The 14812-nt window shown below is 42.2% G+C and overlaps 1 protein-coding gene across 6 annotated transcripts in view; it reads left to right on the top strand.

Annotated features, from left to right (window-relative positions):
* plppr2a (phospholipid phosphatase related 2a) overlaps positions 1-9063 on the top strand; it is a 70990-nt gene extending 61927 nt beyond the window's left edge. For 4 of the 6 annotated variants that reach the window (XM_020705500.3, XM_020705501.3, XM_011478601.4 and 1 more), the window contains 2 exons: positions 1163-1306; positions 2600-9063. In XM_020705500.3, the coding sequence (XP_020561159.1) occupies positions 1163-1306; positions 2600-2659 (204 nt within the window). In that variant the 3' untranslated portion in view covers positions 2660-9063. The remainder of the gene's footprint in view (positions 1-1162; positions 1307-2599) is intronic. The other 2 variants (XM_078950822.1, XM_078950823.1) reach the window with 1 other exon arrangement.
* Positions 9064-14812: the final 5749 nt, after the last annotated feature.

The following is a 14812-nucleotide window of genomic DNA, read 5'->3' as shown; positions in this document are numbered from 1 at the left end:
AAAACTAAGCAAAACTAGAAAATGAATTCACTCAGTAGGGGTGAGAAAATATAAGTTTGCTTCTTCCTGCTCCTTTTCAAGCAATAAATCAAGCTCAGCATGTCTTTAGTTAATGATCACTATATTTAATTAAGCAAATTTGACTTAAGTGTGTCTTTGTTTTTGCTTTTTCCATCTACGCATTTCATGATTTCTGCAATGAGTTTGATAAATCTGTTTTTTTAAATTTATTTATTGTATTGTCTATAATTAATGCTTGAAATCAATCAATAAATCCATCACTCAAAAATCAAAACATAACTGAATCAAAATGGAACATTTTGAATCAAAGTCCCAGTTAGATGTTGGGTTGGATTTTAATATAGATTAATCAAGTCAAATTTAAAGCGTTGGTTTTTAAAATACATCAATTGCTCTTTAAAGTCATTTTTTTCAGTTACTTACAGGAGCTTGGGATTTTCCTAAAAAAAAATCTTTTTTTTCTTTTTCATTTATGAACTTTATTTATCATAAAAATGTTTTCTTTGGCAAACAAAAATGCTTCCCCCCCCCTTACATTTAAAAAAAGAATCAGCATAAAAAGCATAAAATTAGACTCAAACCCAGATTTGGTGAATGTAAATCGAAGGGGAAATTTCTGCTATTGTTTTGAGGTGAAACCCTTTAAAAATACTTTTGTTCCATTTTTAATGGTCTCTCAGCATGAATCCGGTTTGCAAACACCAAAACATGATCTTTCAGATAAAATATTGCAGTGAAAACACCGTTGAATGAAACACCAGTAGTTTTGACTAAACAACATTTAACTTCCAATCCTAAAGTTTGTTTGTGGCTCACATTCAAACGCAGAAAAAACGGGTCTCTCCCAGTGAATTAAAACAATCCATCTTGTTGAAGGGCTCATAATTGCACTTTATAAAATTGCATTTTCCAGAAAATGCACTTTATTTCGTTGCAGCAGATCTGGCCTGAACTGACCGGTCAGCTGATTGATTAAAAAGCCACATGTCTTAAATAGGAATAAAAAATTTACCTGTAAATATATATATTTTTTTCAAAGTGCAGCATCTTATGTGGGGAAATTTTTTTTTAAAGGGTAATGTTAGAATAAACAAAAGACATCCTCTTCCGTCTTGCTCATTTTGAACCTCTCTGCCTTCAGGTCACTTGTGTAATTAACAACTTCAGGCAGCTGCAGCCCTGTACCCCCCCACTGCTGGCGCAGCACCCCGAGTCAGTCCTGGGGGTGCCGATGGTAACGCTGCCCTGTGTGGAGAGTCCGCTCGATAACTTAAATGGCTCTCAGGTAAGGGGCAAGGCATGGTGGTCACACCCCTAGTCTCCTCTTCCCCCCAAAAAAACACAAATTCCCCCTAACATGCATGGTTTGAGCTCCTTTCTGGTCCTAAACCTCCACAGTTTTTGCAGCAAGAACAGATTATAGTATATATGTTTGGTTTCTTTTTTTTTTTACTGTTTGAAGATGCTTAAAAATTGGTTTATGATCCAGTTATTTCACTTGAGGGGATTTTATTGGAGAGTAATTTAAAACAACTAGAATTTGTAAGACACTTCTCACAGCAGGCAGTCGTGCTGGAGTGTGATTCTTTGTACGGTCCGCCTCCTTCATGGCTCTCATGTAGGAATCTGTCTGTCACCTAACCGATGCAGAGGCAACCTCAATGCGTTTCACAATCACAGCAGATCTGTGCGTCCACTGCTTTTTTGTTTGAGTCATGTCCAACCAGAATAAGTGTACTTTGTGATCAGACACACTTGAATTGATGGATCTTTATGAAACAGGGCTACGCAAATCTGGTCCTTGAGATCTACCATCCTGTCTGATGTCCAGTTCTTCTGCCCTTGCTGCTGATTAGCTAAAACCTTAATTGCACTCGTACGGTGGTTGCTGCAGGATTTTGTTTTTTTTCTGAGCCTGTGGACGGTTATAGAGAGGAGCGACCGGATCTTAAGGGGAGTGCAGGTGTGTCTTGAGGCTCGTTTGGCCGCCTCAAGAAACATCATGAAAATGTAGCATACAGTTGTCGTGCGTGTGGTAGGTCTATGGTGAAGTATGGGTAAGGCTGCACCACGTATGCCAAACAGGTGATTCTGTCATACGGTGTGTTTCCCAACCCTGGTACCCCAGGGAAAACACTGTCCTGCTTGTTATCCTTGAAAACACAGGTGACCTGCATGAGATATCATGCCTTGCTATCTCATGCAGGTCACCTGTGTCCCCTGGACAGGTTTGCCCAATTTTTTCCCATCGACCGTCCATATCTAGCCTTAACGACGGTGATGTCTAAGACGTAAGTCAGGTGTTTCCTCATTCTGACTGTGGTAGATCTTTTGGACCAGCATTGGGCGGCCCTGTTGAGGAACGTCCCGGGACACCTTGGTGACATCAGAGGTTACCTGGAAATGTATTGTCTCCTAAGAACCCTTGATGTTTTCTGAGTTGACGCCCTGAAGTGACAGTAGTCAAAATGTCTTGCACCCTTTGTGGTCTGTCACTAACCCTTACCTGACTCTTTTCCTCTGTCTCCCACCTTGCCTCTGTCCTCCCAACACCCCCTTCCCCCTCACACTCCTTCAGCATCCTGCACTTGCCCTCTCAGCCTCCTCCCAGCCGTACAATGCCTACCAACCATTCTAGCCTCTTCTGACCTCTCCTCATTTGTCATCTGTTTGCCTTTTTCTGTTTTAACTCCTGCTCCTTCTCACCTCGCGCATCGCTCTTGATTTATTCTTTTTCTTCACTCCTCTCTCTCTTCTCGCCTTTTCCACTGGCCCCCGTCCTCTCTCTTTCTCACTCCGCTCTGTCCCCTGCAGACCGCTCGGAGATCACCTTTCACCGAGATCACATGACCAGCAGCCCTATCGGTTCCCCGCCAACCCCGATGTCCTCACACCGTCTCGCTCCATTTCCAGCGAAGCCTAGACCAGCCAGAGCAGCACTCGCCGCGCTGCGCCGCCCTGCACGCCGGACGGCGCACAACGCTGCATCGCTCCTACTCCACCCAGGTCTAGAGCACACGGACATCACCCTGCTGCCCTCTCAATCCCCGGGGAACCGATAGGCAAACTCTTTGAGACTTGTATCTTCACTGGACAGCCGGTGAACCCTTTTCTTTTGTTATGAACTCAAACCACACATGAAGCCCACTTTGATCTTCTGTGGAGAACTCTGCAAGAAAAAAAAACTGATCTCCTCCTCTGCTTCTTTGTACGGATGGGCTTACCCCCGTTTGAAGGGGCAGATCCTGACAGCTCAAAGGAACGCCGCTTCCAGGTGGGCTGCCCAAAGACGGCGACGCTGGACCAAAGAAATCCACAGCAAGAGGAGCACACTGCTGAAGCCAAGCACCCCTACGCTCTCACCCTCCTTATCTTATCCCATGCACAAACAGACACCTGCAGTCTGAGCAGCAGTGCACTCGTCAGCCCTGCGTGAGCCTCACCCAGATCAAAGAACCCATATATCTCTCTGCAAAAGGCGACGCACAGAAGCAAACTAGACGAAAGCGCAGAACTCTTCAACCAGCTATCTCTGTTTTTTGTTGTTTTTTCATCATCATTTGGTTGCAACTTAGCCAAATTCCTGCGTGAAACTGCAGGAGCAGATAAAGTGGCAGACAGGCAGGAGCTCACGCTGAACACGTGTTTGTGTTCAGTCAAAGCACTGTCATGCAAAAACGGTTGCCAGCTGTTTTTTTCCTTCGCTTCCCTTCAGAATGTGATTCCCTCGTGGTTCAGCATAAGTTTCTCCACATGTACTGTATATACGTTGCAGCTCGCCATCGGGTGCCCCGTGTGGCACCACAGTTGAGCTGATTTTGATTTGCACACTCCCTTTAATCCGGGTTCCTTTTTTTTTGACCGACATCCTTCAGCGTCAGATGAATCTCTGGTTTCTGGCCGTGCTGCCGCCACTGTGCTGTGAAATATTTCCCTCTGCTGGACACAACACACACATGCACGGACAGAAAGCGTGCACACACACACAATAAACACATTTTTTTGTGAAGCACATGTTTGTGTACCGGAACATTTTTAAAGAGCACATCACACTCATTCTCACGTAACCTTCTTTACTCTGTAACTGATTTGTATCATACTGTGCATTGAATTTTTTTGTACTGAGAAGTTCTTTTCTACAATAGTGTCTCAGAAAATTAGTCAAAGTTCTTGCATTTGTGTAAAGGTGATGCAATTACGTGTGACTTTGCTAAATCACTCTATCCAGTTAAAAAGAGGCCAAAACTATACAGTCAGTAGAAGTTGTTCCTTCTTTTAATCTCTTGTTTCTGTATTCTTTTGGTAAAAAAAGAGTATGTCATAAATCCAAATTATGCTTTATTTTGCAATGCTAGAACACTGAAAAACATATGGGGATAGAAAGGTACACAACATTTTCAACATCTTCTAATCCACCCCTGGCAACAATAATTTACTTCTTTAAATTGACAAATTTTATGTACAGTTTCTAGTATTACCGTAATATTCGTCTTATAACTCCCATTTTTTTTTTGTTACAGACTTTTTGCGGAAGTATTTCCTCCTATTTTGAAATTTTTATGTCGAAGGCATAAAAAATAATGAAATAGCTGAAGTTTAACCTATCTGTTAGACGGCCTTTCATCTCTCCTTACAGCATTCAGAGAAGTTTACGGTCAACTCAGTGAATGCAAAGTGTCTAAGGGCCTCATATATGAAGGCTGATTTGCTAAATGTTACGGCAAAAACAAGCTAGAAATGTAAAAAGTTAAGACTTCTGGTCATATACATTAGGTATAAACATAAAGGGACAAAAGGGCTCCTGTAATCTGGTTGTTTTTGCATTTAAAGTCCCACTCTGATCATCTTCTGGTCTATTTTCAAAGCATTCCCAGGGGTCTTTTAATTACGATTATGCTGTTTTAAGCCACAAACAAAAAAAATGAATTGTTTCTTTGGAGATCATTTCTGCAGAGCTGCAGTTGTGGTCAAGGATTTACTTCTGATTTGGATGGGACCGTTGGCATGGAGCAATCCCGCCCCCCTATATGGAACAATGGAAAGACTTAACATGCATTTGTAATCTTAGTTGCCTTTATAAATGTCCTCCATCATGAGAAAAATGCCACAAGAACATGTTAAAAACACCATCTTCATCGGAGTGGGTCTTTTAGGAATTGTAAATTTATTTGCCCAGTATCGTTTACTGTCAAACTGCCCAATGTTGAAATGCATAAATATATATATATAAATATATGATAAAGTGAAACAGTTAGAGGATGAGAAAAACGTGCTTACGAAACAACATTATGTTTAAATCACAGTCTTAAACTAAGTTGTTTTCTGGGGAATGAACGTTTTAGCTTTTTGGTAAACTCTAAAATGTTTAAAATGTTTAAGATGAACATTTCTCACAGTCTTATGATAACCTGCAAATAACCCCATATAGCAACCCCTCCACCACCATGCTTGACACATGTTTAACCCTTGTGCTATCTTAGATGACCCCACCCTTCCATTGACGTGTTCTCCCTACCATGACAAAGGTGGATAAAGGTGGAAAGATTTCATGTAATCCATGGACACCAGTGAAGATCACAAATCATTGAAGAAAAATTGTTCAGAGCACTGTCTAGTGGGTCTAGATGACCCAACTCCCAATGTTAAAATGCCAAGGTAGCACAAGGGTTACATCTGATGTTTTCTCTTTTTACTCTAGAGCAAAGACATTATTTTAATTGAACTAGACATGGTATTAAGATATGGACCCTGACTTTATTCTGCAACTAACACTGCAATTTAGTTAATATTTTCTCATTGGCTGCAGTGGTGTTATTTCTATTTTCTTTTTAACAAATGAACTTTTACCTATTTTTTTAAACACAACTGCAGATAGCAAGCTTTCTAAATAAATCCCTGCCCCCTTCCCGTCTAATTAAACTGTTTTTCTGTTTAAGACAATCTCCTGAAGGACCTCCAAGCACAACACTTCTTCTGACGCCTCTGCAGAGTTTTGATTGGTTTGTTTATATCGTACCAACGGAACAAATTGTTTTTTGAACAGGAATAGCAGAAGCGTTGGATTCATAAAAGCCTAAAAGGTTTGAAGGAATGCGATGATAATTCTGCATTTTCCTGACCCCTGTCTTTCCAAATTTCCAGCAGAAGGAATCTTCTAACCTGTCTTCAGGACAAGGAAACGGGATCAAATGTGGACGTGAAACCATGTTAGTTGACTCTCAAAGAGGAAGTTGGTGTTTGGTAAGAAAATTAGAGCTAAAATCTGTTAAAAAAATGAATTCTTTTAACATAAATTAGGTTTAGCAATGTTAAAGATAACGGTTTGTTTACTGTTTGATGGCAAATATAATTATAAGGTTTTCCTTTTAAAAGCAATAAAGTATTTTTATTGATGTCTTGCCAGTTGAGGGGAAAAACTGTTTTTTAAAGTTGGGCCGTAAAAAAATGTTAACAAAAATTTTATTTATAAGCAATATAACTTTATCAAATCAATAAAGTTTCTAAGAAAGAATTTTTACATATTTAATTTAAATCACTCATTATTGGAAAACTGATGGTCCATCCATCCATCCATCTTCCTCCGCTTATCCGGGTCGCGGATCAAACTGATAATCATAATAAAAATGAAAGATGAACAAAAAAATAGATATTTTAAAGCCCCACTCCAATAAAATTTGTGTTTTTGGTGTTTTTGACATATTCTTGAAGTATTTTTCTAGAAATAAAAACAGACATTAAGAAAATTCAGATTAAAATAGCAATCCTGAGTGTTTCTGTATTCAAATCGGGTTGAATCAGGAGCAGGTAAAAAAAAAGGCAGTTTGAAAAAGCTTGTAGTTGTTGCGTAGAAAATTTGCTGGGTGGGGCTCTGCTCCATCCTGATGACAATCACTTGCAGACAAATAGATCAATTTATATCATCTGGATCAAAACTGTGGGGCTGGATAGCTCCAATACTGCTCGCCATTTTTGTTGCACTAACGTTGGGTTGAGGTTGTGGGGGGCTGTAAGCGGGAGAGCATGGAAACAAAGGGTTGATGGGATATCAGGGCAGAGGTGAGATAAAAATTCAACTCAGAAGTAAATTTGTAATGAACTCCTGCTGCTCTGCAGAAACTATGTCCTAGAAAAAGACACAGGTTTTTTTATTTCTTTTTGGCGACAGCACAATTATAAATAAAAGACCACTGGGGACGCTTTCACAGTGGATCACATGATGCTCAGAGTGGGACTTTAAAATGTCAGAAATAAACTGAATGGAAAACTTGGAAATCAAACTGATCAAAAAGCTATAAGGCAGTGAAATCCTGCCCTGATATTTATCAAGTAGATGTTTGGTTCACTCACCCTGATGCTAGGTTCACTCAATGCACGTTCCTGTGCGTATAGCATGTGGCCTTAACACCGGACTGTTGCTATCGATTACCAGCACACGCCTGTTACCTACAGTTGGACGAGGCGTGGTGCAAAAAGTCGCAGTGTCACAGATCTTGCTCCTGGTTTTTTCGTTTAGAGCTCTATTCTGGTTCCTCCTCCATGTTAAATGTTCAAATTTGGCACTTGAGTAATTAAAAAAAGACGCCATCCAGACGTCACCACCCAATTCAAGTCCCTGATTGGTTAAAGTTCAACTGCTTTAACTTTCAAAGCCTGTTTAATAGCCCTGCGTTTTGGACGCATAGCCCAAAAATGGCCATAGGAAATTGCGAAGTGATGAAAGCAGAAACCCAAAATGCGCATGAAAGTGGTTGCTTGAACAGCTAAGGGTGTTGTGAACCTAGCATGAAAGTTAGGGCCTTCTGACATTGGTTTTTTTGGACCACTCCAGATTTTCGGTCCTCAGTTTATTAGCTTCTCTGGGCAGATAGAACAGATCGCTCAAACTCCGGTGTGGACTTAACAATGGAGACATTGGCCTACCTGAAGACGAGGGTGTTAGTGACCTTAAGTGTATCAGACTTTCCGGAGACGTCCGTTGGGTGTGGAAAATAGCTGCTTTGAATGGAACTCATGCGGTGATGCAGCACTGGACCACAGAGTTCATGAGGCAGCAGGAGGCTGTGTTGCTGCAGGTGAATCACGTGACTTCACACACGTTTCATCAAAAGACAAAAAGTCTTTGATGTGAAGAGCAAGCTAAGGGCACACATCCCGAGAGAATCCATGTGATTTTCAAAATAAAATGCGGCATCTTCATACAAACTCTACATCTCACGTCAGTTTTGCCAAATGGTTCATGCTTGCGCCATTGTAACAGATGAACAGTGCCAAATTCTGCGTATTCTACATGCTATGACCCCTTAGACATGTTTGTGTAACTGTGATAGGGTCTGAGTCAGGAAAAGGTTATAAAATCTCTCTCAGGTCCACGTTATTCAGTAAGATCGTAAAAATTTATTACCAGGATGACAATCAGAGAACCTGACAGTTTTCTTCTTCCTGGTACCGCATCATGTGACAGTATGATGGTTACAGGTGGTTCACTCCACCAACCTGCGAGAGCAAACTGAACCAACGAAAGCTAAGTCTGCTGGTCTCACAACTTTCCACAGCCGTAACATTCGTGACAATGTCTGCTGCATTCTTATCTATCCCAGTCAAACTCATCTGCCCTGAAATTATCCCTTGGGATATTTGCTGCAGGTTTCTAAACAATGGTGCATTGTGGGTTGAGTGAAGACTCTGTGTGAGTGGAGTCATCACTGTGGTGTGCGAGTGCTGCTCCAAGCAGCAGAAAATCACAAATGAGATTCAGGCGAGTGAACCCTCAAAGTGAAACACCCTTCTTGAAGAGACAGACTCTCCTTTTGTTCAGCTGTCAGATGCCCAGCTTTACTTTCCTGTAAAGTCTTTGGTAACTTGTTTAAAATCAAAGAACAAACACGCCGTGGCTGACTGACATGCGAATAAAAAGCACCTGTCTCCGTCTGATCTGCAGCACTGAGCGAAGGCTGCGCTTCCTTTGAACCTACTGCAGAAGAACCCTCTGTTTTGTAGAGATTTATGTGATCAGAACAATAAATGGATATTGCAATAAGACAAGCTGTCTGATGCAGTCTTCTCTCTTTTTTTTTTTTTGCTGCTGTGTTCACAGAGATTTCGCTGTGTTTCCACAGACAGCAGCGTCTCTGCATCCACAATGAAAGCAGCAGCTGATGTTTCTGTCCTGCGGCAGGGATCACTCACAACACCTGCTCAGATTTCCTCCCCCTAAATGCGGAATTTCTACTTTAAAATGGTTTTTGTCTTGAAAAAGGAGAAAATATGTAAAAATGAAAATACACTTTTGAAGGCACTTAAAAGATCAAAGAAATTAAAGCCACGAGGAGTGCTGCTAGCCGTCCTGCACTTGCCGACCCCTCTTGATCCACCCTCACTGATTAATCACCTGCTGCACACCATTGATTGTATAATGAGTAACTGGGCGAATTGCACGTGACGTCACCCATAGACGGGGCTGCACGGTGGCGCATTGGAAAGGCTCTTGCCTCACAGCAAGAAGGCCCCCTGTCCAAGGGGGGACACGAAACAGAACACCAATGGGGGACCTTTCTGTGCCAAGTTTGCATGTTTTCCCTGTGCATGTGTGGGCTTTCAACCAACCATCCAAAAACATGCTTCATAGGTTAATTGGTTACTCTAAATTGTCGTGGGCGTGAATGTGAGTGTGCATGGGTGGCCTGTCCAGGATGTCCCCTGCCTTCACCCACGAGTGGCCGGGAAAGGCCTCAGCAACCCTGTGACCCCGAATGGGACAAAAAAGGTTTATAAGGTGAATTAATTAATTAATAATTAATGAAAATGTCACCCATAGAAAATGCCTTGCTGCCGGTTTCAACCAGATTAGGTCAATTAAGTTGCCATTTTCCGCTATCTGTCCTTTACCATGTTGAAACCAGACGTCCTTCCCGTTAGCTGTGGTTGGCCTGCCTACATTTCCGTGGCAGCCACTGTCTCCAATCAGGAGTGATCACGTTAGAAGGCCACACCCCTTCCATTGAAAGGCGGCTCTGGAGAATCTGTCAATCAAACGCTTTGAACGTACGACATAAAGCCACCTGCTTTTACTGAGATATCTGATTGGTTAGTTTATAACTTGAATAACTTGCACCACAGCAAAAATATCATTAATAAAAACTTTGATTATCAAGAACATGTTAATAAAAGGTAGTGGGAGCCGGTTTAGCTCGTGCTAGTTTGCAGCGCCTTCCATCTGTGAAACCAGGGTTCAACTCCGGGCTGCTCCCTGTTCCCTTCTCTATGTGACAGACAGAGCTGTGGGTGGTGGTTTGTCCCTCATGGTGTTCCATAGTTTAGCATTCATGGCCAGCACCTATCTGTTGAGCTGTGATTGGCTCACAAGGCTGATAAATAGCAGCAGTGGGAGTTCCATCTAGATGCTGGTTTCCTGGTTTGGCCTTGGTAGGTGAGCTTGACATGTGGACCGTTTTTACTAAAGCTTTTAATCATTTGAGTCCTTTTACTAAAGTTTTTAGCATTTGAGTTTGCAACATTTTAAATTCTATTTATATTAACAGGTGGTGGCATGAGTTCTGACCCTGGGGCATGAGAGGTAATATAAGGGTTTGTAAAACATGTGTTTGTCCCAGGGGAGAACTAACTTATTTTTCTTTTTCCAGCAGAGTTGCCACTGCTGTTTTGCTTAGTGTTTTTAGTCATTGTTTTTAATGTTTTAATCAAGCTTGACACCCTTGCTTTTATCCATTTTTAAACTGTTGTGCTCATTTTTAGTATCTTGGTGTCTGGACCTGGCTGAGGGTGGCTGCCTCCTCCTTTTATCCTTATGGTAGCTGGTGGGTGCCATATACAGTATTGTGTAGGGGGGACCCCCCTGTTTTCAGCCCATAAATTAGTGGTGACCTGCTCAGGTGCACCGCTTCTGTTTTGTATTTTCTTTTAATCACTGTTTGGGTTGTGGTGTGTTTTTGTGTGCATTTGGGCCCTGAGCAGGTACTCCTGGTGAGAGTTGGATCAGAGATCTCCCTTGGTGGTGTTTGTGGCTACCCGCCAGTGCAGTGGGACTGAGGCGATCCTGGAGGCAGCCGCCCTCATGCAGTGTTGGAGTGCGGTCCAACTGTCCGAGCCTATTTTAACTTTCTTTTTTATGGAACTTGTGTCAAGTTTTTAATAAATTATATGTTTTTAACCTATCAAATCCAGTCTCCATTTGGGTTACAAATGTAAGAGGGCGTTCGGTCACATCTACTTCTGTGCCGGTTCCAAGCCCGGTTTGAGAAGGTTGCGTCAGGAAGGGCATCCGGCGTAAAACATTGCCAAGTTTACCATGCGACTTGTTCGCTGTGGCAACCCCTGATGGGAGAAGCCGAAAGTGGAAGAAGAAGAGTTAATAAAAGGTAGTAGAGTAATAATGGTTATTCTGATGAACATGATTGGGTATGTCTGAGTAAACCCCTTTTGTAATGTAGTCCAAACTTTATTCATTGTAACCCTTGTGCTATCGTAGGCACTTTACCATTGGAAGTTGGGTCATCTAGACCCTACTAAACAGTGCCCTGAACCTTTTTTCTTCAATGATTTGTGAGACTCACTGTCCATGGATTACATGAAATCTTTCCACCTTTATCCACCTTTGTTATGGTAGGGAGAACCCGTCAATGTAAGGGTGGGGTCATCTAAGATAGCACAAGGGTTAATCATATTTGAATTTTGTTTGTTGGAGGGAAGAAGAGAGAGGAATGTTAGAGAGGGGGGATAGGAGGGTGATTGTAGAAGGGGGGAGGGGGCAGCAGGACCGCCGCAGAGGCCCAAAAAGCCAGAGACCAGGGAGTCATGGGGGACAAAGTGCAAGCCCGCCCCAGAAGAGCACCCCCAGCCCCAGACGAGCACCCCACCCCAACCCCAGGCACGAGTCAGGGCCCCCCCAAGGGAAACCCGCCCCGCGCTCCAGGCAGCCACCCACCCGGCCCACGGTTGGTCCTGGAGACAGCAAGGCAGGGGCCAGCCATCCCCGCCCAGGCGGAAGACACCCAGGAGAAGAGGGGGTCCACAAGGAGTGTTGTAAACATGGCCCGACCAGGCTCACCCACAGTCGGAAATTTGGCGAGGCCCAGCGCTTAGGGGCAAGGACCAGAACCCACACCACTGGGACATGGACACCCCCAGGCTCAGATGTGATGTGATCCTTGGTCTCGCCAGAGAACTCAGGGATCCCTCTCCCTGCGTGGAGAGAGGACTGGCGGGCCCAGGAAGCCAGCACCCAAGGGATACGGCCGCCGCCTGGGACCCCCCTCCAGGGATGGGGTAAGGGATAGATGGTCCGAGGTCCCACCTTCCTTGTGAGATGCATGTTTGTTTCTTTGTGAGGGTGTGTGTCCATGTATGTGTGTCTGTGTTGGAGTGTACATTTTGAGGGTTAAGGGATGTGTGTACTAGAAGGTGCAGTTAAAATTGGTGGGTGGGGCACTGAGAGGACATCTGCTGCTTGCTGGCAGTGAAGTCCCAGCAACCCCCCTACCAAGGGTCACTACAGGTCTTAGGTGCAATTAAAACCGAGAGGGGGGGCCTGTCTCCATACAGCAACCATGGGAGGGGGACCACTGCCAAGTAGCTCCTCCCCCAAAGGTGCATCGCAGGCTGACCCCCCACCCCCCAAGTAGTTTCCCTGTGATGCACGAGGAGATACAAGATAGGAAGGAGTAGTTTAAATTTGAATCGGCTACCAGTGGTGATTATGTTCTGAAAATACAAGGTGGTCGCCTCCACCAAAAGTCAAAGGTCAATGAAACAGTCTTAAGCTGATGGTCTATATGTGAAATTTTGTTAAAATAGTCTGCGTGTTTTATGGCAAAATTGCCAGAATTTTCACACTTCACTCAAATTTGCAGTAAGAAGATATATGTGAAAACAATCTGGTCTTTCTAGTCCAGGACAGAATAACCCAAATAAGAACTCTGACTCCTGACTTAGAAAATGTCATGATGTATCATCAGTTGTTTTTATTTTACCCCACCCAAAAAGCACACTTGCAATTTTTGATGATCACTAGTTGTTCAATTTAAAGCTGAGTTAACTGGCCAACGATTATTTTATTCTTTACCATGAAAGAAATGGATTGTCTATTTTTTTTGTTTTTAAGCAACAAGGATTGTGCTTACTTATTATTGCAGCACATTTAATATAGAAGAACAAGTCCAAGTGCTTTGGAAGCAATAAAATGAAATACCAGTGAAGTAATGTTTATGATAAAAGAATGTATATATGTATGTATACACATCATCAGGGAATTCCGTGTTACTCCTCTCAGGTCTTCACTGTGTGGAAAGTTTTTTACGATATTTTCTCCTGTCTTGTTTAATTTTTGTCTTTTGCATTTTTTTTTCTTTGTTAAGCTATTTTGACTCTTTATTTAAAAAAATAAACAAAAGCTTTTTATATTCCTGTTTACATTTTTCAAAGTCCTACGTTTTGGCGCTTCCACAAACTAACAGATGTTTTTCATGCAGTTTTGTTCACTCATTGTATTCATTATTGACCATTTTTTTAAAACAGATGCTCCTCCAGAACATCTCTGGCAATAGTGATTTGAGGCATGACTTTAAAGCTGAAATTCAGCCGCAGTACCCTCTCAGATATACAGTTTACATTCTGGTTGAAAAAATATACAGACAGCAATGACAAAAACTGCACTTAACATGAATCCAAGCAGCCTCTCTGCTGCCTCAAACATCCTCCTCACCTCCCCGATTCTGACCGGTCCCTGGAGACTTTGCATTTGCAGGGCAAATCCACAAGGTGGCATTAAACATCATAGGCATCTGCTCGCACATGATATGGGTGCACAAAGAACACAAGCCTCACACAGCATTCATCTTTTACGACGTGATGCATTCAGGAATGAAATGTTTGGAACAATCAAAGACTGGCTAATGACGAGAGCTGCACCTGTATACACTAATGAGACGTAATGAGCTCCATCTTTTTTAAATGTCACAGACATTTTGGAGAATTGCAGAACAGCCCACATCCATCATATTTTTGTAGTTAGTGCCTTTTCATTCTTTTTTTTTCCTTTTTGCTGGTTTTTGGAGCTCAAAAACCAGTATTCATGCAGAAAGATGTTTGACGGGAACTCATAGTTCAGCTGACTCTACCTCATGTCTGCAGATGTGAAGGAGAGGCACCTGCATCTTCCCGACTGAGCATCCCAGTCGGGAAGATGGTTGTTGAAACCCTACCTGCAGAACCTTTTTGTGCCCTTTTTTTTTGCCCACGCAGATCCCTCTTTTCCCCCCTTTGGGTTGAATTTCCCATCTGCATCATCGTAACTTGTTTACTGGTAATTTAAGGCAATTCTTTTTTTTTTTTTCAACAAAAGAAGACTCCTTTGGGTTTGAGAGGAAATGGGATTAGTGTGATTAAATGTTTTAATATCAACTCAGTGCTGAGTGGTTTACAGAAGGAGACTATTGCTGGATGTGGGAAAGACTTGTGGCTATAAAATAAAGAGGGAAAAAAAGAGTTTCCACAGCGATTTTACTCTTTTATTAAAAAATGTAATTTTCTTTTTAAAACTGTGCATTTTATATTTTAAAATTAAATTCAGAATATAACATTTATGCAACTGTTGTGCCACTTTAACTGATGGAAAATGTAAGCGCGAAAAGCATAAACTAAAACAAAGCTGCTTTTTTGCTTCTGAATGCAAACTACCACAGATTATCTATTGAGGCTGCAAACTCCACAATTTAGAGAAGCTGTTTAATTTATTTTCTACCTGAATCAAGTTGAACCGAAAAAAAAAAAAAGTATT

The sequence above is a fragment of the Oryzias latipes genome, chromosome 8 (assembly GCF_053564925.1).
Source record: "Oryzias latipes strain Hd-rR chromosome 8, Olatipes_Hd-rR_3.1".
In the NCBI taxonomy this organism is placed as follows: domain Eukaryota; kingdom Metazoa; phylum Chordata; class Actinopteri; order Beloniformes; family Adrianichthyidae; genus Oryzias; species Oryzias latipes.
The sequence above is the reverse complement of the archived record's forward strand: the minus strand, read 5'-3'. Positions and strand labels throughout refer to the sequence as shown.